The 21,251-nt window shown below is 38.5% G+C and overlaps 1 protein-coding gene across 3 annotated transcripts in view; it reads right to left on the reverse strand.

Annotated features, from left to right (window-relative positions):
• Nucleotides 1-4,164: 4,164 nt before the first annotated feature.
• The window catches only part of LOC308086697 (AP-1 complex subunit sigma-2-like), a 48,378-nt gene continuing 31,291 nt past the window's right edge, over nt 4,165-21,251 (reverse strand). For 2 of the 3 annotated variants that reach the window (XM_080430343.1, XM_080430344.1), the window contains exon 5: nt 4,165-4,667. In XM_080430343.1, the coding sequence (XP_080286469.1) occupies nt 4,620-4,667 (48 nt within the window). In that variant the 3' untranslated portion in view covers nt 4,165-4,619. Of the gene's footprint in view, nt 4,668-10,161; nt 10,876-21,251 lie in introns of those variants that run through there. The other variant, XM_080430345.1, reaches the window with a different exon arrangement.

Below are 21,251 nucleotides of genomic sequence, written 5' to 3' on the forward strand. Positions count from 1 at the left end.
ATAAACACAGTGTAAATAGTAGTGTTTGTGTTATTAATGAAGATATAAACTATAAACACAGTGTAAATAGTAGTGTTGTTGATGTTATTAATGAAGATATAAATTATAAACACAGTGTAAATAGTAGTGTTTGTGTTATTAATGAAGATATAAACTATAAACACAGTGTAAATACTAGTGTTGTTGGTGTTATTAATGAAGATATTAACTATAAACACAGTATAAATTCAGTGTGTTTATAGTTTATAAACAAAATAAATGTTTCACCTCCTCATCTTCTACACAAAGCAAAGGGATTCAGTGGTAAGACATTCATCACATATTACACATGTCTAGCCTAGATAAAGACTCTCGTAGATGTATTTTATCGATTTTAAAAAATAATCTTTGTAGATCCGCTGTTTTTGAAATGCCCAAAATGCATGGCCACCAGTTTGAAGGTGGCTAACCACTTAAACCACAGCATCCTTCTTTTTTTGTACCCTTCCAGAGTTAAAACGGCAACCCATAGTTGTTTAGTGAATAAAACTAATTTAACCAACTATGTTAGTACAATATATACCCAATGATATAACACACACAACTGGGGTGATTGTATTTGGTCTACTAGATCCTGTGGTGGGGTAGGACACCTACTGGTCGACAAAAGGTATTGCATGAATTTCAAAGGGAAATGTCTCATTCTCTTTCCCAGCCAGCTCTCCTTTATAAAACTACAGACTTCGAATTGGGTTCGAATCACAGGTGGGACATGAAAATTACGCATTGCAGCCTTAAATCAACACCACAAGTTTTTCCTATGTAGTATAGGCAGAAACATCTTATATTTTACAGCACTTTATTCTAGTTTGACATTTTGCACTGTTCCCGAAATCTCGTCGATCTACAAGTTCACAATGTCTCCATGTGAGGCATTGTGAGCTTTTAGATTGACAATTTTTTGGCCATTGATATAGGTGTTTTCCGTAGGTCTACAGTGGTTTTGACTACAGTAATACTGTAAAAAAAAATTATAACACATTATCACAGTGGAACATTAATAATAATACTCAGGGTCCTGAGTTCAAATGCTTGTTTCGTGCATATAACAGTGTGCAATTCTTCATGCAAGGTGAAAGGAATTTGAAGAGGAAACATAACTCTTTGGTTTTAATCAATGTAATACTTTTGGACTTCCCTTTTATACAATAGGTGACTAATAACACTGATTTCTGGCAATTTACTTTTGGTCAGACGCCACATTCTAAACCCAGGACTAGTCAAACCAAAGTTATTAGTTGAGCATTTTCTTATTAGTTTTTGTTATTTTTCAATTTCAGTATTAGTTTTAATTTTGGGAAATATGTAGTTTAGTTTAATGAGTTAGTTTTTTATTGCAATATGGGTTCTTTATCAAAACAGATGAGAAAAGGGATTGTGGAATGAAAACACACGTAAAAATATATAATATATTCACAGTTTAAACTGGGACAGTTTAGATATTTTCATATTCACTCTAAATACTGTACTAGGCTTGTGTATGAAATAAATTTACAAAGATGAAAACTACGTCCATTTTCTATATGATTTTGGTTTGTTTTTATTTATATTTCAGTTAACCCTATTCTGGGGATAACATTCTGTGAAAATAGCTGAACTACAAGCTCTCCACATGAGGCATTGTGGTGAGCTTGTAGATCTGCAAACGTAGTAGGGGGGCCCCAGTCAACAAAGTTTGAAATTAGTTTTCACCTCTGGTTTTTGTTATTTCCTTAGTTTGAGTTTATAACTATAACCTTGGTTCAAACTAAAAACATAAATCCAGTTCAGATTGGAGTGGTATTGTGGTCATTTCAGAAGCATGCAGTTCAGTGAATACAGTGTACTACTCGTGTGTATTGGAATACAGAAGACTTAACCCTTCAATCCGGGAACGCATCTGTCATTTTAGATTTCTTTGGCTATGAGCTTGTAGATCTGCAATTTTTTGAATAGCCAAAGAAATCAAAAAATGACACAAGATGCTTTCCCGGTCTTAATGGGTTCAATTGACCTCTAGGGTGCATTTTGATCCTTAACCCGCTGATGTCGTATTGATGTTGATGTGGTGGTTAAAGTTAAAGGGGTGTACAGTAAGTGTCTTTTTAAAGCTCTATATCTGAATGGAATTGCTGTAGAATGTTTGTTCAGTTACAGGGGTCTCCCTGTCACTCCAGCTCTTTAGCCAACCTTAAATACATTATTTTCAGATCAGGATACCAGTTTGTTTTTTTCAATCAGGAGAAAGACCCCGACTCATTTCTTGGTTTCATCACAATTTCACATCCTATTTCCTGTACAAGTTCTTAATTCTGATTGGATAAAATTGGTATCCTGACCTGAGAATGTGCTTCATGTTTACCAAAGAGCTGGAGAGACAGGGAAGACCTGTCCCTGAACAAACACTTTATAGCGATGACTACTACTAGAATATAGGGCTATTTAACTCTTATTTTAAACAACAACAAAATAAATCTCAACTCCTTAAATGGAAGTTAAACAAGAACCCCTGGAGTTCTTCACTTTGTCTGATTGCACTGCACACATTCATCAAGTCCAAATACTGTCTGTATTTAATATATTTTAATAGTGCAGACTCATAGAATCATCTTCTCATTGTTCTTGTGTTCACTGTTCTTGTGTATTTGATTAATCTTGACTTGACTTGAGCAGCACCAGGGACGGTCTTGTACATTGGTATCAGCAGTTATTTCTTATCAGTTCAGTCAAACAGGGACAGTGTGTGACAGATAGTGACAGCTGGACTTCATTCACATTTACAATGAAGTCCATCGAGTCACAATGAAGCTACAGATCATTACAGCTCTTCTACATCATGACGTACAGCGATAGAGATCCAAAACTAAGGAAAACGTTGACTATGTACAGACTCAGTGAACACAGTCTTGCGATGGAGAAAGGCCGCCACAGGCAGACTTGGCTCCCAAGAGAAGACATCAGAGACACAGATTACAATCACCCAAGGAGAGTTTGAAAACATGACTATTGACCCAAAAAACTCCCATATCTGTTGGGTGAAGTACAACAATGTGCAAACACAGCAGCAAGATGTGTGAGCTGTGACAGGTGAAGGATGTCTAATGGAACACAACCACCTTAAAGACTACAAATCATTGTGTGTATCACTGTGTTGGTAGTGTTGGGCAACTTTGATGATGGAGAGGGCCACTATATTTCCACACTCACTCCAGAGGGCCACATTGCATATTGTTGCTGTCGGGCAGACACGTCTTAACTCCATATTTTAACTTTTTTTGTAAATTTATGCCGTACTTCGTCATTCTAGTATGTCACACAAAAGTAGCAAAAATAGCTGATCTACAAGCTCAAAACACGTCGCATGGCGACACGTTTTGAGCTTGCAGATCTGCTATTTTTGCTACTTTTGAATTGGAAACCTGAAAAGTAACATTTGTATTTAATTTCAAATGCATTTAGTTATACTTAAGTTAACTTTATGAACTAAAATACAAATACATTGGACATAAAAAAAAGTCGTTAAACTAATAATATAGACTGAAGTAATTAAAGCGGGTCATGTTTGCATGTGTGGAATTGTAACAGCTGAAATCAATAATATATCAGTATTCCGTTATTAACCTGCGGGTCGCATTAAGTGAAGGTGGGGGCCGCATGTGGCCCCCAGGCCGCCAGTTGCCCATGTATGGTGTAGACCAATGGTTCTCAACCATTTCTGGATCAGGGCCCATGCACTTAAATATCTTGAAAGTGTCCGCGGCCCACCTATCTGATCGAGCCGCCATGTTCAGCGGTCAGAAAGGGGAGCCGCATTTTTACACATGTTTATTTAATGATCATGAAATGTAATGTACTATCACAATGAAAAACACATAATGGTTTTAAAGGAAAAATACCATGACATATTACACTTTGCAATATCCTCACAGCCCACCAGGGGTTGAGAAGTGTTGGTGTGTAGTAGACTACATACAGGAACAGGCAGTGGTGGAAAGTAACTAAGTACATTTACTTAAGTACTGTACTTGAGTACAATTTGGAGGTATTTGTACTTTACTTGAGTATTTCCAATTTCCAATACTTTTACCTCTACTCCACTATCTCAGATCCGAATATTGTACTTTTACTCCACTACAAATTTATTTGAAAACTTTAGTTGCTAGTTACTTTGTAGATTTTGATAATTATTACAAAACATACAGTAACCACTTCAGTCCTATATACATTTCGGCCATTTGAAAATAGCGGATCTACAAGCTCACAATGGGCCGCAATGCGACGTATTGTGAGCTTGTAGATCTGCTATTTTCAAAATGTGTATAAATTTGAAAGCTTGAAATGGGACATTCATGCATAATGAGTACTTTTACTTTTGGCACTTTAAGTACATTTTGATGCCAATACTTGTTAACTTTTACTCAAGTACATTTTCAATTCCTGAATTTCACTTGTAACAGAGAGTATTTCTATATTGCAGTATTGATACTTTTACTTGAGTAAAACATGTAAAACATTTCCACCACTGGGAACAGGAAGGTATCTGGTGGAAGGGGAGTGATGATGATGATGATGATGATGATGATGAGCATCTGATCTGTTCTTTATGTCAGTCCAATCTCCTCCAGCACACTGCGGGGGGTCTCTGCGTCCTGCAGGGGGGGGGTAGAGAGCAACCAATCTCCAGTGAGGGAAAAGCAGCCACCAATCAATCATCACAGGATTTATACTTCTAGGACCAAAAGTAACGCTCTCCAAGCCAAGATACCAGATTTCCAACTAACACAACTGCCAAATATTTGTGTGATATGATTATTTTTATTTTTTACATTAACCACCTGAACCCTAGCGTCACTATTCTGAGGAGGACTTTAGCTTGTAGATCTGCTATTTTTGGCAAAGAGGTATAATGTGTGTAGAGGGAAAAAAGAGCAGACCAAGTATTAAAAAAAAGTTGAATCTGAAACACAATTTTATACAATATAGAGAGGGTCCCTGCTTCATCTCTCTCTCTCTCAGCTAGGGGGGTCCTTGGCCAGAAAAACGTTGAAGACCCCTGATTTAACTGGTTAAGATGGCAGCCTCTTGGTTTGTTCATGTCTGTCCCACAGTGTTCTCTGTCATATTGCATTAGAACGTTATATATTAACCTTCAGTCAAATCCTACTGACTGCATTCAGCTGAGTAATGACTTTCATATGACATTATAGAAGCCTATTTCTGTTTAAATATAAACAGGCCTCAAGTATAAGTGTAATTTTCGCAACTCCTTTTTTGTCAAACGTGACGAAAGGAATGTCATGAACTTGTTTTGTGAGGTCACGCAGTGACCTTGTGACCATTGACCTTTGACCTACTTCTAATCAGTGCATCTTGAGTCCCATTTTGTTTTACATTGGTGCAAAATACCCAGTGGTGTAAAGTAACTAAGTACATTTACTCAAGTACTGTACTTAAGTACAGTTTTGAGGTATTTGTACTTTACTTGAGTATTTCCGATGTTCAGTAGTTTTACTTCTCCACTACATCTCAGAGGCAAATATTATACTTTTACTCCACTACAAACTTTAGTTTCTAGTTACTTTGCAGATATAAATTATTATATTGTAAAACATACATTAACCACTTTAGCCCTATTTTATACCTAGGCTATTTGAAAATAGCCGATCTACAAGCTCACAACCCGTTGCGATGCGACACGTTGTGAGCTTGTAGATCTGCTGTTTTCAAACATTTTAGTACTTTTTACTTTTGGTACTTAAAATATATTTTGATGCAAATACTCTTGTACTTTTACTCAAGTACCATTTTGAACACAGGCCTTTTACTTGTAACAGAGTATTTCTACATTGCAGTATTGATACTTTTACTCAAGTAGACCACCACTGCAAATACCAAGCATTCACAAGATTGGGATTGTGATGAAGTTGGAATTGTGAGAATATTAGACTGGATCTAATAATAACGGCGTGGCTTCTCTGATGTCATGTGGTCAGAATCTATGACGTCAATCGTCTATGACATCACTCATCTCCATATTTGGACAAAGTTTCAGCCCATGGTCTTGACTTCCACTCGTTGCTGCCCGGCAGAAACCAGCTAACTCCAGCTTTTACATTTTTTTCCATAAATCAGGGCCATTGAACACCCTTTACCTCTGTGTGTTAGTAAAAAAAATATTGAACCAATGAAAAGCATTAAAAAGCGCTTCTGACAAAACCAGCTAACTCCATTGGATCCTCAAACTTTCTGCTAAACCAGCGAAGTCCACCGGAGTTATCTGGTTTAGCTGACTCCAGGCTTCACCCCCTTTTGACCTCCAACCTCATTGTGAGCTTGAAGGTCCATTCCAGCTGTTCAATTCAATGATAAACAAAACCTCCTAACATTTTGGAGTTAGCTGGTTTCGGCCGGACAGCAGAGATATAAAAAATAAAGTTCAAAAAAAATAAAACAAGACAGGATCTAATAACGGCATGTCTTCCATGTGGATCTGGAACGTCTTGTCCTGACACGAAAAAGACAAAGAACACACACACCTCATACCCTGCTGGGCTGGGTGCTGGATCAAAACTTCAAACAGTAGAATAATAAACAGAATACATTCCACAACATGGGAGCATAATACTCATACATGACTGACATCACAGATGGGCAGTGGTGGAAAAAGTACTAAATTGTCTAAGTAAAAGTATCAATAATGTAGAAGTACTGTTAGTAAAAGTTCGGAATTCAAAATTTACTTGAGTAAAAGTACAAAAGTATTGCTATCAAAATGGACTTAAAGTACCAAAAGTATAAAGTACTCATTATGCAGAAGGTCCCATTTCACAAGTTTTCTAATGTATAGAATCTTTTGAATAGTAGATCAACAAGCTCACAATGTGTCGCATTGCGACCCTTTGTGAGCTTGTAGATCGGCTATTTTCAAATGGCCGAAATGTATATGGGGCTGAAGTGGTTAATGTATGTTTTGTAATAATAATCAAAATCTACAAAGTAACTAGTAAGTTGTAACTTAAGTTTTGAGCTATTCACACAACTCTGACAGAGTACAAATGGAACCAAACAGACCCGTGTATACGCTCTGAGTTACAGATCTGTGAGGGTCCACTTGGAACCCCCTCAAGGAACCCTGAGGGTCCCTCGACCTCACTTTGAGAACCACTGATAGACATCACAATTCAAATCCTGATTATTTCACTTCAACCACATGAACGCTATTCTGGGACAAAGATTTGATGAAAATAGCCGATCTACAAGCTCACTGTGAGCTTATACTGTAGACCGGCTATTTTCCGCAAACAGGAGCGGGTCTAGTATAGAGCCCTGGGGGACTCCAGTCAATGCAGTATAAGGTTTAACCACATGAACCCTAGCGTTCCTTTTCTGGGCATGTCATATTAAGTGAACATTCGGTCATAATAGCAGATCTACAAGCTCACAACAGTTGTAGATCGATATAGTATATCAGTGGTTCCCAAACCTTCTAGCTCGAGACCCAAAAAGGGAATTTTGATGTCTCTCCGGGACACAAACAAGTGAAAATAACAGTTATACAAGCTCAAGCTTGTAGATCTGCTATTTTCACTATTTCTTAAGTTATTTTTCCTAATTTATGGAATTTCGTAGATCTAGATCTTTATATCTTTTGAAATGGGATATTTACTCGCAAGTCGCGACCCATAAAGAAGGGGGTCTGCGAACCACTGTTTTGGAACCACTGGTTCAATTAAGCTCTATGTGAATACATGTATAGTTTTATTGTCATGGATGGTCAAATGTTAAGTTGCAGAGCTGCCACTGCAAAGCCTCATATAGTTTGCTTGGTTTACACAGTATGTTGATTTTCTGTCAAATAAAATCATGAAAAGTAGCATTACTTACTTTGGCATCCTAAGAGAGGGTTCAGCACAAAGTAAAGAAAGGAGCCGTATCAGACCAAATGACATAAATGACCACTCATTCCCTCTACCTCTGTCATTCCTATGTGCTTTCATTTCAGTCAATAAAATAAAATAAAAACAATCTACAATATATGTAAGCTGAACCAACTCCCTGAAGCATTGTATGACAGAGTCACATGTTGAAAATAGCCAATCTACATGGCTCACAGCATGTCACGCTTTGTGAGCTTGTAGATCGGCTAATTTTAAGCACATAACTCTAGCATATATAGCAAGTGTTATTGAACCACACTGGGAATAGAACACAGTTCAGCTATTATCATTATTATTGAACTTCATTTTACACATTTTGTTCGGCTCTTTAAAGAAGAGCAAAAAAAATAACGATCCATTCAGATGAATTAATACATTTTGTCTGGACAGTACAATCTAACCTTCATTTCAAAGGGAGCAAAGTGGGGGTTATTATAGCAAACACATATATTATCTACATTACATTGAGAGAGACTGTTTGTAGTCAACTGTTGAACAATTTAAACAATTTATTATCATCTTTGTCTGTATATTAAGACAGAGGTCCAGATAACCAACATATCTTCAAATCTACCATAAAGAATACTCAATAATTGTATTAGTCTAACATAGATTTGAACAATCACACACTATATAGAAAACACATAGTAAGTGCTCCAATGTTAATCATTTATTTTACTTAAATATATTCCAAGACCTACTTCTTTCAACTTCATTGTCATACACAAAGCTGTGAGTCATAGCTCTTGGTTAATCAGTGCAAATTGTACTTCAGTTACTTCGACATTAAACGCCACTTATACCTTCAAAGTCGACTTTTCTCTAAATAGGAGATCATATCTGTGACTATAAATTATTTAAAACGTTTAAATAAAACCAGCTCAACTTTCTACTGCAAATGATATGATTAAAATAATAGAGAACAGTTTTAGCCTATATTTTGGCCAATGCTTGTTATGGGCTTTCCTGTAAATAACAGGATTAATTCCTTGATATTGATAACAAGGATTGATTACAAATCTACATAATATGATCTGGAGTGAGAGCATATAAACAAAATCCATATATAAAAACCATATGGCATAAAGTAACAGGAGTATTCACTCAAAATTGCATTACATTTATGACCTTCCGTATGGCCTTTAACAAATCCAGTAAAGACAAATCCAACACAAGAAAACTATCAAATTTAAATCGCAAGGGAATGAACACTTCATGGCCATGAAAATTGCTAATACAAAGATTATGACTATAAATGTGGATCCTAATACTTTGTTTAAGCCACATGCTGAAGTTTAGGCTTCATGCACTTTATGTGGGACTGTTGTTTGATGGGCATCAAATGACACTCAAAGCATTGACATAAAAAAATAGCAGATATACAAGCACACGAGCGTGTAGATCTGCTATCTTTGAAAAACAGGTCACATGGATTGCAGAAGTTTGCACACTGCACCACCACATGGTGACAGACAGGGGGCAGACTTTCCCTATAGATCGTGAGTGGCTGTATCCCAGATGAATTGCATTGACTGTTAATTACCTTCTGAAACACAATTTTTCTTCTACATCAGTGGTTCTCAACAACATTTTGATTACAAAGACTCACAGCTCTGAGAGTGTACAAACGTGTACACTTTCAGAGTTACAGAGCAGTAAGGGTCCATTTGGAACCGCTCCTCAAGGAACCCTGAGGGTCCCTGGACTGGACACCACTTTGAGAAACCACTGCTCTATATACAGTATTGTTGTAGTTCTAGCACAGCTTTGAGGGATATAGGAATTGTATAAAACCTTGTATTATATATGAACTCCAATGGAGGGCCTACACTTACTGCCTTGGAGTCTTCACAGAGATACATTGACACAGGTGTGATGATGGCTGTGTAACAATATGATCGCCACATCAAATATCACAACACAACAAACGTCATCATGTCTCTTGGCACTGCCAGTTGGTTGCCACAATATGACTCACTTCAATATAAATTAACCCATTCAATCCGGGAACGCATCTGTCATTTTTTGATTTCTTTGGCTATTCAAAAATAGCAGATATACAAGCTCATAGCGCTGCACTCGGTGCCGCGCTATGAGCTTGTATATCTGCTATTTTTGAAAAATCGTGAACATTTGTGCATATCTTTGGATTGTATATTCTACAAATGTCTTCTAAATCCTAACCGTTTTTTGAAAACCCTTTCATTTCAAGGACCCCCACAATTATATGTATTTGGCCACGGAGCCCCATCTCAAAATATTTTGTTCCAGGGACCCCCCAGAAGCAAAGATTTGAGTTAAAATGTTCACTTTAAAAATATATATATATTCAAAGATTTGCAAAAATGTTCACGATTCCTCAAAAATAGCAGATCTACAAGTTCCGCACTATGAACTTGTATATCTGCTGTTTTTTAATAAGTATACATTATGGTTACAAAGCGGTTACACAGATGCGTTCCCGGTTTGAATGCATTAAGAAACAAAAACTACCAAAGTGTCATTGAGGCTTTCACAAATAAGCTACAGTTTGATGTAGTAAGTAACACTACTAACACTGGTGGTTAAAGAAGAAACAAACAGACCCGTCTAAACTTTCAAAACTCATTTCTAACATCGTGACAAACGATGCTGCATTGTGAGCTCAGGACATTGGAACCATATTGTTACACTCAACCCCCCCGAGCGATGGTCGTTGACGTGATGCGGGGGCGTTTTAGAAGGGTAGAATGAAAGGTGTGTGTGTGTGTGTGTGCCAGGCACTGAGGACGATGGACCAGCATGCAGGGTGTGGGTAGCAGCAGCGGTGGCGGCAGCAGCAGCAAACAGCAGCGCTGGGCGGACAGGCAGCGACAGCGGCGATGGCAGCAAACCCATCAGTACATCAGTACACAGGCACATTAAAATACTCGTGGCGGGGCTGAGGAGGAGGAGGAGGAAGAGGAGAGAGATTCACACAAGCTTTTTTTAAGAGGACAACGACACAGAAATCACAGCAAGACTTATGATGTACATACATCACACGGGACATGCAGGAGGAACACATGTAGAGCGAGCGGGGGGGGGGGGGGGAGATGCACAGCAAAAAAAAACACACACTTTCAACCTGGCCGTCGGCCAAAATGTTTGGAATGTTTTCAAAAAAGAAACAGCAAAAATAGCAAATCTACAATTTGTAGATCTATTTTCGCTATTCATCGAACGACAAATGGTATAGGGCTTAAAGGAGTAGTTCACCCCAAAAATGACTTATTTTCGATCAATTACACACCCCTTGAAGCATTGAATTCATGGATATGTTTTCGTTTTTGTCACATTCCTGTGCCAATCATTTTATGACCGGCGGAGTCAAAGAGTCTCCATTGAGTCTCCTACTAAACAATGACCCATCATCAAATTATTGGCTTAGGAATGCGACAAAAACTAAGAGATCTCCATGAATTCAAGGCTTCATGGGGTGACTAATTGATAGAAAATAAGTCGTGTTTTGGGTGAACTACTCCTTTAAGTGGTTATGGTGTTGCTCCAGGGCCAGGCTGAGTGAGACTGATCACTATGGAGACAGTGTGACTGCAACAGTGTTGCCTGGTCTATTTCACAACAGGTTAGACTACAGTGATCCATGCAGTGATACCGTACGTTATTCATGAGCGTTATTCCTAATCGAAGGCTCATGGCTTTAACCTGGATTGAGGATTACACCTACGGTATTACAGTGTGGTAAATGTAAACAACATTTGACATGTAAAAGGGATGACTGACAGACAGACAGACAGACATTTGCAACGCATACATGGATTACCACCTGGCTTAGAAACACGTAAAACCAATAGTAAAAAGACCAGGAACGAATGGCACACTATTTACACAATATCGTGATAATAAGTAGGGTTCTCGAGAGACACTAACAGAGTCAACACATTCTCACGCCCGTTGCGTCAAACTGTTTTTTTTGGGGGGGCCCAAATCTGGACCACCACGTTTGATACGCTGGGACTCTGATGTTGACGTAACACTGTCCTGTCGCGTCGCATGTTGACGAGGACGGATGGATGATTTGTGATCCCAAGCCTATCCTTCTGTATGCAACTGCAACAGCACCGCGTTGGCAGAAGCGGACATAGCACTAGTAGGCGTGTAATGATTCACTCAACTTACAATACGATTCCACTCACGATACTAGGTTCACGACACGATTTTTTAAAAACATACATTTATTTTCCAGACAAATGACCGAAAAATCTTCTCTTTTTTTTTCTCTCTCTTACAGAAATTCATGACCTTTTTTTTTTTTTACACAATACTGTGTTTTCTCTTATCCTCTTTTCAATACAGTAGCAATTTAGCAAATAACTGAAAACTATTTTTTTTTGTCAATTCTCAATTTTTTCTCCTCTCTTTTTTATGCGCCCTCTGCTGTTTGCATCGTGAATTAAAAAAAAAACGGTTTAAATTGTCACCAGTTTGAATCGATTTGAATCGATTTACGATAAATCGTCACATGCCTACATAGCACCACTCGGCACAGCCGCTTGCTTGACTAGTACCTCCCTCGGCCGATGCCTCGCGGGGATTACGCCAACTTCTGATGGTGCACCTGCCTTTTTTTACATGCGTTTTAGCAGAGGTGGCAACCTATTACTAGCTGGGAGTGGGACTGAGAACGGCACTTCAGCATTCCAGTGGGCAGAACTACATCGGGGGAACGCTGAAAAGCGACGTGATAAACAGGGGGAGCATCAAACAGGTCAGTGGCGTACCCACTGTAGAGGCAGGGCAGGCGACCCTGCCCAACTAAGATCCCGCCTCCCCTAGAAAACCGAAAGAACCCGAAAAGGTGTCATTGTGTGCTTAATGTTCTCAAAGTCACGCATCCAGATTGGACCTTCCGTTCCAGAGATAATGGCCAAAACATCTTGAAAACGGACACTTTAGCCGGTTTTCGATCGCCGATTTCATTTAAATGTCTTTTTTGGGGGTAATAGAGGGGGGGGGGGGTGGGGGTGTGCAAAAAAAAATCTCGCCTGCCATAAATGTAATTCCTGGGGACGCCACTGAAACAGGTGACGCAAAGGCTGATTTTTTGCCCCCGACACATCACTGTAGTACAACCTGATAGTGAGAATGTGTTGACAGAGTAGACAAGGCACATTAAGGAAACAAGACTTCAGACTAAAATCTGTCTAGAGGGGGCGCTATTAGTGGGCCTGAACCCAGACTATAGAGACATATTCAGTATTCACCTCAAGTAGGGCTAATTCTGGAAAAGACCAGAGGATTCGGAGCCTGAGGCCATATTTGGGACCAGCACACCTGTGAGGCAAATGTAATTTTTTTAATGAGGACAGAAATGCGCTGCTCTTACCGCTCAACTCAAGAACTGTTAATGAACCTATACAGCTCCTACACATTTTTACAAAGGATCTAGAGATGAACTAAAGAGACCTAGAATTAATATATAGGACACCACCACAATTTAAAAGTCCTCCATACCCCCATCAATCACCCAAACTACTGCACATACTGCAGAGGCTGTGAGGAGAATCTGCTGATTGTGCCGTTATTCAAACAGGAGACGTGTTTGCTTTGCTTATCCCATTAACAACGGGAAAGCGTCTGCCATTTTCAATTGAACCATTATCTTATACTTTGGCTATTAGAAAATAGCAGATATACGAGCTCATAGCGCAGCACCGAGTGCCGCACTATGAGCTTGTAGATCTGCTGTTTTTTTTTTTTAAATCATGAAAATGTGTGCAAATCTTTGAATATATATATTTTTAAGCAAACATTTGTAACTCAAATCTTTGAAAAAAAAACAATGTTGCTATAATCAGTGGTTCTAAAACTGTTTCATGTCAAGGACCTCCCAAAATTATATGTATTTGGCCATGGACCCCCATTTCAAAATATGTTGTTCCAGGGACCCCCCAGAAGCAAAGATTTGAGTAAAAGAAATTGCATTAAAAATATATATATATTCAAAGATTTGCACAAATTTTCACGATTTTTCAAAAATAGCAGATCTACAAGCTCATAGCGCGGCACTCGGTGCCAGGCTATGAGCTTGGAGATCTGCTATTTTTGAATAGCTAAAGTATAAAATAATGGTTAAAGTGGTTACACAGATGCGTTCCTGGTCTCAATGGGTTATGCTAAAATAACACGCCAGCTCCTGAGAAATGTTTCATTAAAGGCTTATTAAAATAGTTCCATCCAAATCCCCCGTGGCATGTCTTCCTCCCATGTAATTATTGCTCCAGGCACTATTAATGCCTTAAAGCCCCCGAGCTCTAAATCGGGAGGCACCCCTTGGTTCCAACCATGGATTTATGCTTTGCGATAACATTCCTTTGTGTCCACCAGTGGTGGAAAAAGTACTCAAATGTTTTTACTTAAGGAAAAGTATCAATACTGCAATGTAGAAAGTAAAAGTCCGGAATACTAAATTTACTTGAGTATAAGTACAAGATGCATTGGTATCAAAATGTACTTAAAGTACCAAAAGTAGAAAGTACTCATTAAATGTCCCATTTCACAAGCTGTCAAATGTAAAAAAAGAAATATATATATATATTTTGAAAAAAGCAGATCTACAAGTTCGGCTTGTAGATCTGCTATTTTCAAAAGGCCGAAATGTGTATAGGGCTGAAGTGGGTAATGCATGTTTTGTAATAGTAATGCAAATCTACAAAGTAACTAGTATTGTAGTGGAGTAAAAAGTACAATATTTGCCTCTGATAAGTAGTGGAGTAGAAGTAAAAGTATTGAAAATTGGAAATACTCAAGTAAAAAATACAATTTTTTTTTTTTACAAAAGTACAGTACTTGAGTACATGTACTTCATTACTTTCCACCACTGGTGTCCGCTGACTACATACAGTACAGTTACCGTTTTAAATACATTTCACCATTATTCACAGTTAAGTGGTTAATGAATCAATTTAAAAACTATAATTTTAGTAATAAATCATTGAGGGGTTAGTGGTGTGGGGGTGTGGTACCACTGTGATGACCAGAAAAGTGCTCAGCTTGATTTATACCTAAGTTGTGCGAGGGGTGTCGAGCACCGAAAATAGCCGATCTCCAAGCTCACAGCGTGTCACGCAGCGAAGCGTCGTGAGCTTATAGATCGTCTATTTCCGGTGTGTGTGACACCCTCGTGCAACGAGGTCTAAACCAGGCTTTGAGCTAATCTGATACATGGGACACTGAATACCACTGTAGAAATGACACACTGAGTGCAACAAAAACATTTGGGTTCATTTGAAAGCATAATTAACTCTAAAAACATGTCATACCAAAAAGATGGAAAGTAATCAGCTCCAATCAAAAACAGTTAAAAGGAAAATCTTGTTGGTTAGAGAGACTTGTTAACTGGTGTTAAAACTAGCGGTTTGCATACAGTAAGTGTGCTATACAGTGTTAACTCATTCAGTGCCACATGACGTCTAAGACGTCCGTTTTTATCGCCATTGTTAAGCCCTGAGCGCCACGTGACGTCTAAGACGTTTTTTTTTTTGGAAAAGAAAATTCTGAACCCAAGATATCATGATTTGAAAATGTGCTGCTTCATTCACTTCTTGTTTAACTTCTTACTGAAAAAGGCTGTATCTCGGCTCCTGAGCACTTTTTTTTCCAGTACAGTACTCGTACATTCTTAGTTTAAAAATAACACTGAGGATTTTGCTGAGCAGTTTTTTGTGTTTTTGCTCCCGTACCGCGCTACAAAAGTCATCAACGTAACCATTTCATTCAATGCGGTTGGTGAAACAATGACACATTTCAAAGGGACAGAGCAGTGCTCACTCAGGCAGCATAAAACAGCAAAAGTATATTTTTTTACAAATGACACCAGTTTGTGTCAGTTGAAATATTATATTCACAACGTTCTAAACTCTCCTAACAGGACTTCCACCAAATTGTCAAGCGTGTGATTATGCTACGAGTGTGTGTGTGTGTGTGTGTGTGTGTGTGTGTGTGTGTGTGTGTGTGTGTGTGTGTTAGAACCCAACCGATGCCATATTTTTTTCCGATTTTCCGATTTTGGTGAGTCCTAACCAACTGATTACAGATGTTTTGATATGTTGTTGTATTAACCACTTAGGCCAGTCCTATAAGCTCACAACACGCTGCATTGTGTGCCTATAATGACATGATGCCCAAAACAGGGACGCCAGGTTGAAAGTGGTTAAGAAGAATGGGGACACATTAGCTGCATAATTGACTGATCAAATAATGGCGGATACATCGTTGGGGCTCTAGTGCATTGGTTCTCAAAGTGGGGTCCTTGGGAGGGTTCCAGGGGGTCCCCAACAAAAGTAGTTAACACAGCATCACACTTTATCCATTTATATGTTGGCTATTCAAAAATAGCATATCTACAAGCTTGTATATATGGTATTTTTTTTAAATGTCTGAAAAATATCGAAAACATTTTTTAATAATTTTGAAATTGTTTTACAATTTGTCCCTGGCACAAAACATTTTCAGATGGGGGTCCGTGGCCAAATACATATGAATTTGGGGGTCCTTGACTTGAAAAGGTTTGAGAACCACTGCTCTAATGGAGTGTTTGTTCAGACATGCAGGGATGATGTGTGTTTATGATGTGTGTTTTGTGAAGGAGACGGACAAATCGAACGTCGATGCAACCACCTGCATGCAGGTTAAAAGCACACGGCACTCAGTGAAGAAACCCATGCTGTCTGACTGCGTTAGTCTAGTATTTACCTAAGTTGCCTGGCAGGGGGTCATGATGGACTCTATACCGGCCCTCTACAAGAGCTCCTCATTGGGCAAACCTCCCCAGTCTTCACTCTGGCTCTACAAATAACACAATTGAGCCAGACAGTCAGACAGACAACTCCATTTATACTTCGTCACGCGATGCCGTCGTCGCGCGTCAAAAATCACTCGATCTACACACAGCAAAATAATGGTTCTTAAATGGTTCTTTAAAAGGCTTTATGGTTCCACAAATAACCATCAAACACTAAAGAAGTATTTGATCCAGTGAATGGTTCTTCATGTTCCTCATAGAGTTCTAGAGAACCTTTTTTGGGTCAAAGTTCTTTGAGGAACCTTTGAACTCTTAAACAATGTCTTAATAGGCAGACATTCATCAAAAATAGCAGATCTACAAGCTCACAATGGGGTTTAAGGGGTTTGGGTTCTTTATAGAACCATTCAAATAAATGGTCTGAAAGGTTCTTTCTGGAACCAAAAATGGTTCTTCTATGGGATCACTCTGAAGAACCAGTTTTGGTTCCAGGTGGCACCATTATTTTTCTGTGTGTACAAAGCTGTGAAGGCTACGATTTGCACGACAAGGTGGTGCGACGTCGTATAAATCAAGCATTAGCCAAAATCTTGATGCATTGTTGCCATTGAGTGTCACCGTCGCACGACAGCTTGGAAAATAAGGTTAAGGAAGGATAAGGACTTCTTCTCTTCAGGGGTTGCGTGGCCTTAAGTTGACATGAGTTTTATGACTTCCAAACTATAATAAAAAAACAACGGCACAAAAGAAAACTAATCACAAAAGATAGTATTTGTAGGCTACTGTAAATTTAGGTAAAAGAGTTTCAAGTTACACAGTTGTAGGTAAATAAATGTATTTTAGTACCTCAGTGAGACTAGCTAATGGACTCCTCTTAGTGTGAATGGATGCTGGATCAATAGGCTGTTTCACACACAATATCCTCCAGCACTGTGAACCTGACTGGACTGCAAACACTGCAGTGCTACAGCATTTTCTGCTTTGATCATTCCCAGAACCTTTATACAGTATATACAGATTTTGACATAGTTTGGGTTACTTTGTCCTACCGTTGGGACGTGAGGGCTTCAAAATTGGCTATTTTTGGTGGAGAGGGGGAAAAAAGTAGGGGACCGTGGCATGACTTAACCATAAAATCAAATCCAGATCCACATATAAAATTGTGCATTTATATAGCTTAATGCAAAGCGCTTTACAGTGTGCATTAAATTAACCCATTCACACACCGATGGCAGAGGAAACTATGCAAGGCACCAACCTGCTCATGAGGAGCAGTTAGGGGATCAGCTCAAGAACGCTTTACAGTAACACAGGGGGAGCCTGGGATCAAACTGGGAACCTTCCAATTCTCAACTGGCTGCACTACCTCCTGAGCCACTGCCGCCCCATATGGATCATTACGGGATTTTTTTTAGCGTGGATTTATTTTTGCAAGCATTATGTTGATCATTGTTCAGTTTACTGTCAAAATATCTGTCAGTTACTGACTTGATTAAAACCCACTACATATTGTAGTGGACCACATTAATTTCTCATTGAATCTAATGGTAAATTTAGTTTATAAAGAGCCCTCCATTAAAAGTAACTATCTATATTTAAATGACCTCTGCCAAGCTGGTCTTTTTAAGTTAAGTTTTCTGCCCGAGTGATTAAATTAAAAACGTTTGTGAATCACTGTTTACTGTGATGGTACATACAGTACCTCTATTTTTGAGGCACCGTGTTCTAAAGCAAGTCAAACAGCTTCAGCTCTGAAAGCTAATTAGTTTGAACAGAAAGAGGTTTTTGTCAGGATGATAATTAGACTGAACACGGTCGATGCTGCATGTTAAGCAGAGCAGCACTCATCCAGGCCAGAAAGACAACAATGACTCATTGTTGTGTGTGTGGAGCATCAGCACCGTCTCCCCTTACATGAACCATCTCCCCAAATAATCCCCACAAAATTCCAAGGAATGTACAAAACACCAGCGATCCAATGTGTCTGATGCAAGCACTTCACCAAACATTGTAGATTTTGCACGGGTCGCAATACATATCCGTTTTCTTTTCTTCTCAAAGACACGTTGAAACAGATTTTTTTGTTTCTATGTTTCAAAGAGTTTGAAAAGTTTGAAAACATCCGATCTACAAGGTTGTAAATTGGCTATTTTCCCTATTCTTTTTTTTAAAAAGGGCATAAGAGATGAATTCATAATGATTTTTTTTTTAATTTGGGTCCCGGGGGGACACCAGATTTCTCTTTAGGTCTTGAGCTGACTGTATAGCACAAATTCAATCGTTATTTGTGAAAGTAATGTGACTTCCTTGAAACTTTCAGTGACAATGACAGAGACACTGTTTGTGGTTTTATTATGTTCTCAATGAGAGAGTGAAATAAATAAATGTCACTTATTTATGGATGTATATACCACTGAACTGGCATAGGGCATTGTAATGTCACACTCAAATTGATGTGCTTACTCTCCTTCAAGCTTTTCAGGAAGCTGACATTTAAGCCTCAGCTGTTACCTGCTGTGTCCACAGATGCTAAGTATGTTATTATGCTAAGTTTGATCTTTAACAGTAAAATGTTTTCTCTGCACTCTTCTTATGTGACCATTTACCATGCTGCTTGTTAACAAGGGTTCATGACATTTACTCTGATCGTGCACTTGTAAGTCACTCTGGATAGAGCTTTTCATTGCTTATTAATAACTCTCTAAACCCTGTGAATTATTATTACAATGCATTCAATAATAATAAGTGTCATCAATGTATCCATGGATTCTGCACAAGATAATCTGTCCATAAATACGGTACATGAAAAGACCATAAAATAGATAATAGAAATAAAAAAGACTGTACAGTACATATGGCTGAGAACAGGCGGCGACATTTCTAATATTTATCGTGATACGGAGGTGTGGCTTCTCAGATTCTTAGCATTCATTGTCATTTGACCATCTAGACAGCGGGGGTGTTAATTATAGGCAGTTGACTAATGTTTACTAACGGGCCAATACATACAGGATATTGAAGATAAATGAGTGGATAATAATGCTCTGTAGTTACTAGTTTCACACCGCTAAACATCATTTCTGCTTGTGGCATAAAATATTCATATTAAGAAATGCTGATTGCTCAAGTTATTGGTTAGTGTTTACATTACATTACATCTATATTATGATTTATGACATTACTACTAGTAGAGACACAGATTAAGGGCTGAGGTTATCATTAGCAGGGGAAGGGGGGGTGGGGTGGCAACACACCAGTAACTACGGCAGTGGTTCTCAAAGTGACCCTCAGGGTTTCTTGAGGTGGGTTCCAAATGGACCCTTACAGGTCTGTAACTCTGAGAGTTACAATATTGTTGTTGCTGTTGAGTTGCCCCCCCCCCCCACCCAGAGTTGTAGTGGTGAGTCTACTTCTAAAGGCTATTTTATATACTTCCATCCACACTTTGTCCGTACACTGCAAAATCCTGTGTGTTTATTTAACTCTGAGAGCGTGCACATGGAACCAAATGGACCCTTATGGGTGTATTTGGCTTAGGGGCTGCAAGTATCGATTACCTTAGTGATTATTCTATTGATTACTTGATCGAGAAGCATTATTCCATTATTTATATATATATATATATCAACTAATCAATGCGAAAAGATCTAATAACTTTGTCGTCCAACAGTGTAGTGCAAAACAAAATAACTTAATGAAAATGAAAATAACTGATCAAACTCAACACAAGCTCACAACTTAAAACAACTTATTTTCAATTTTTGTAAATAATTGTATTCAAATAGTTTTTTTTCCTCCCCTTCGATTTAATCAATTATTTTGATTATCTGGTGCACCCTTAATTTAGTTCCATGTATGGACTCTCTGAGAGTGAACACTGAGGACTTTACTAGCGTACGAGGCAGTCGTTGGACGAGGTATATGAACATAATATAGCCTCTAGACTACGCTATAAGCTAGTACTATACGGTTAGAGTAACGCGGCTCTCCAACAAACTGTACCTGGGAACAGTCGCATCTGAAAGTCTATATTCTGTAAAATCACAAGAGAAATGTGAAGGTGAAGCACAGAGGAACATGTCAGCTGCAAATCAACACAAAGATCAGGTCAAGCTAAACGGACAAGGGGGGACCAGTGGCGGAAAGTAACATGTACTCAAGTACTGTACTTTTGAGGTATTTGTACTTTACTTGAGTATATCTCCAATTTTCAATACTTTTACTTCTACTCCACTACATCTCAGAGGCAAATATTATACTTTTACTCCACTACGTTACTAGTTAGTTTGTAGATTTAGATTATTATTACAAAACATACATTAACCACTTCAGCCCAAATATACATTTCAGCCATTTGAAAATAGCCGATCTATATCTGCAAGTAAAGAATGTAAGTACTTTTTCCACCACTGGGGGGGACAAGAAGGGAGGGGGAGTGGGAGGGGCTGTCTATGTCACCAAAAAAAACAAAAAAACTAAACAGGAAGTGGCATTTGATGACATTTGAAAATGCA

Source organism: Gymnoscopelus braueri (genome assembly GCF_963280865.1).
Source record: "Gymnoscopelus braueri genome assembly, chromosome: 6".
Taxonomy (NCBI): Eukaryota; Metazoa; Chordata; class Actinopteri; order Myctophiformes; family Myctophidae; genus Gymnoscopelus; species Gymnoscopelus braueri.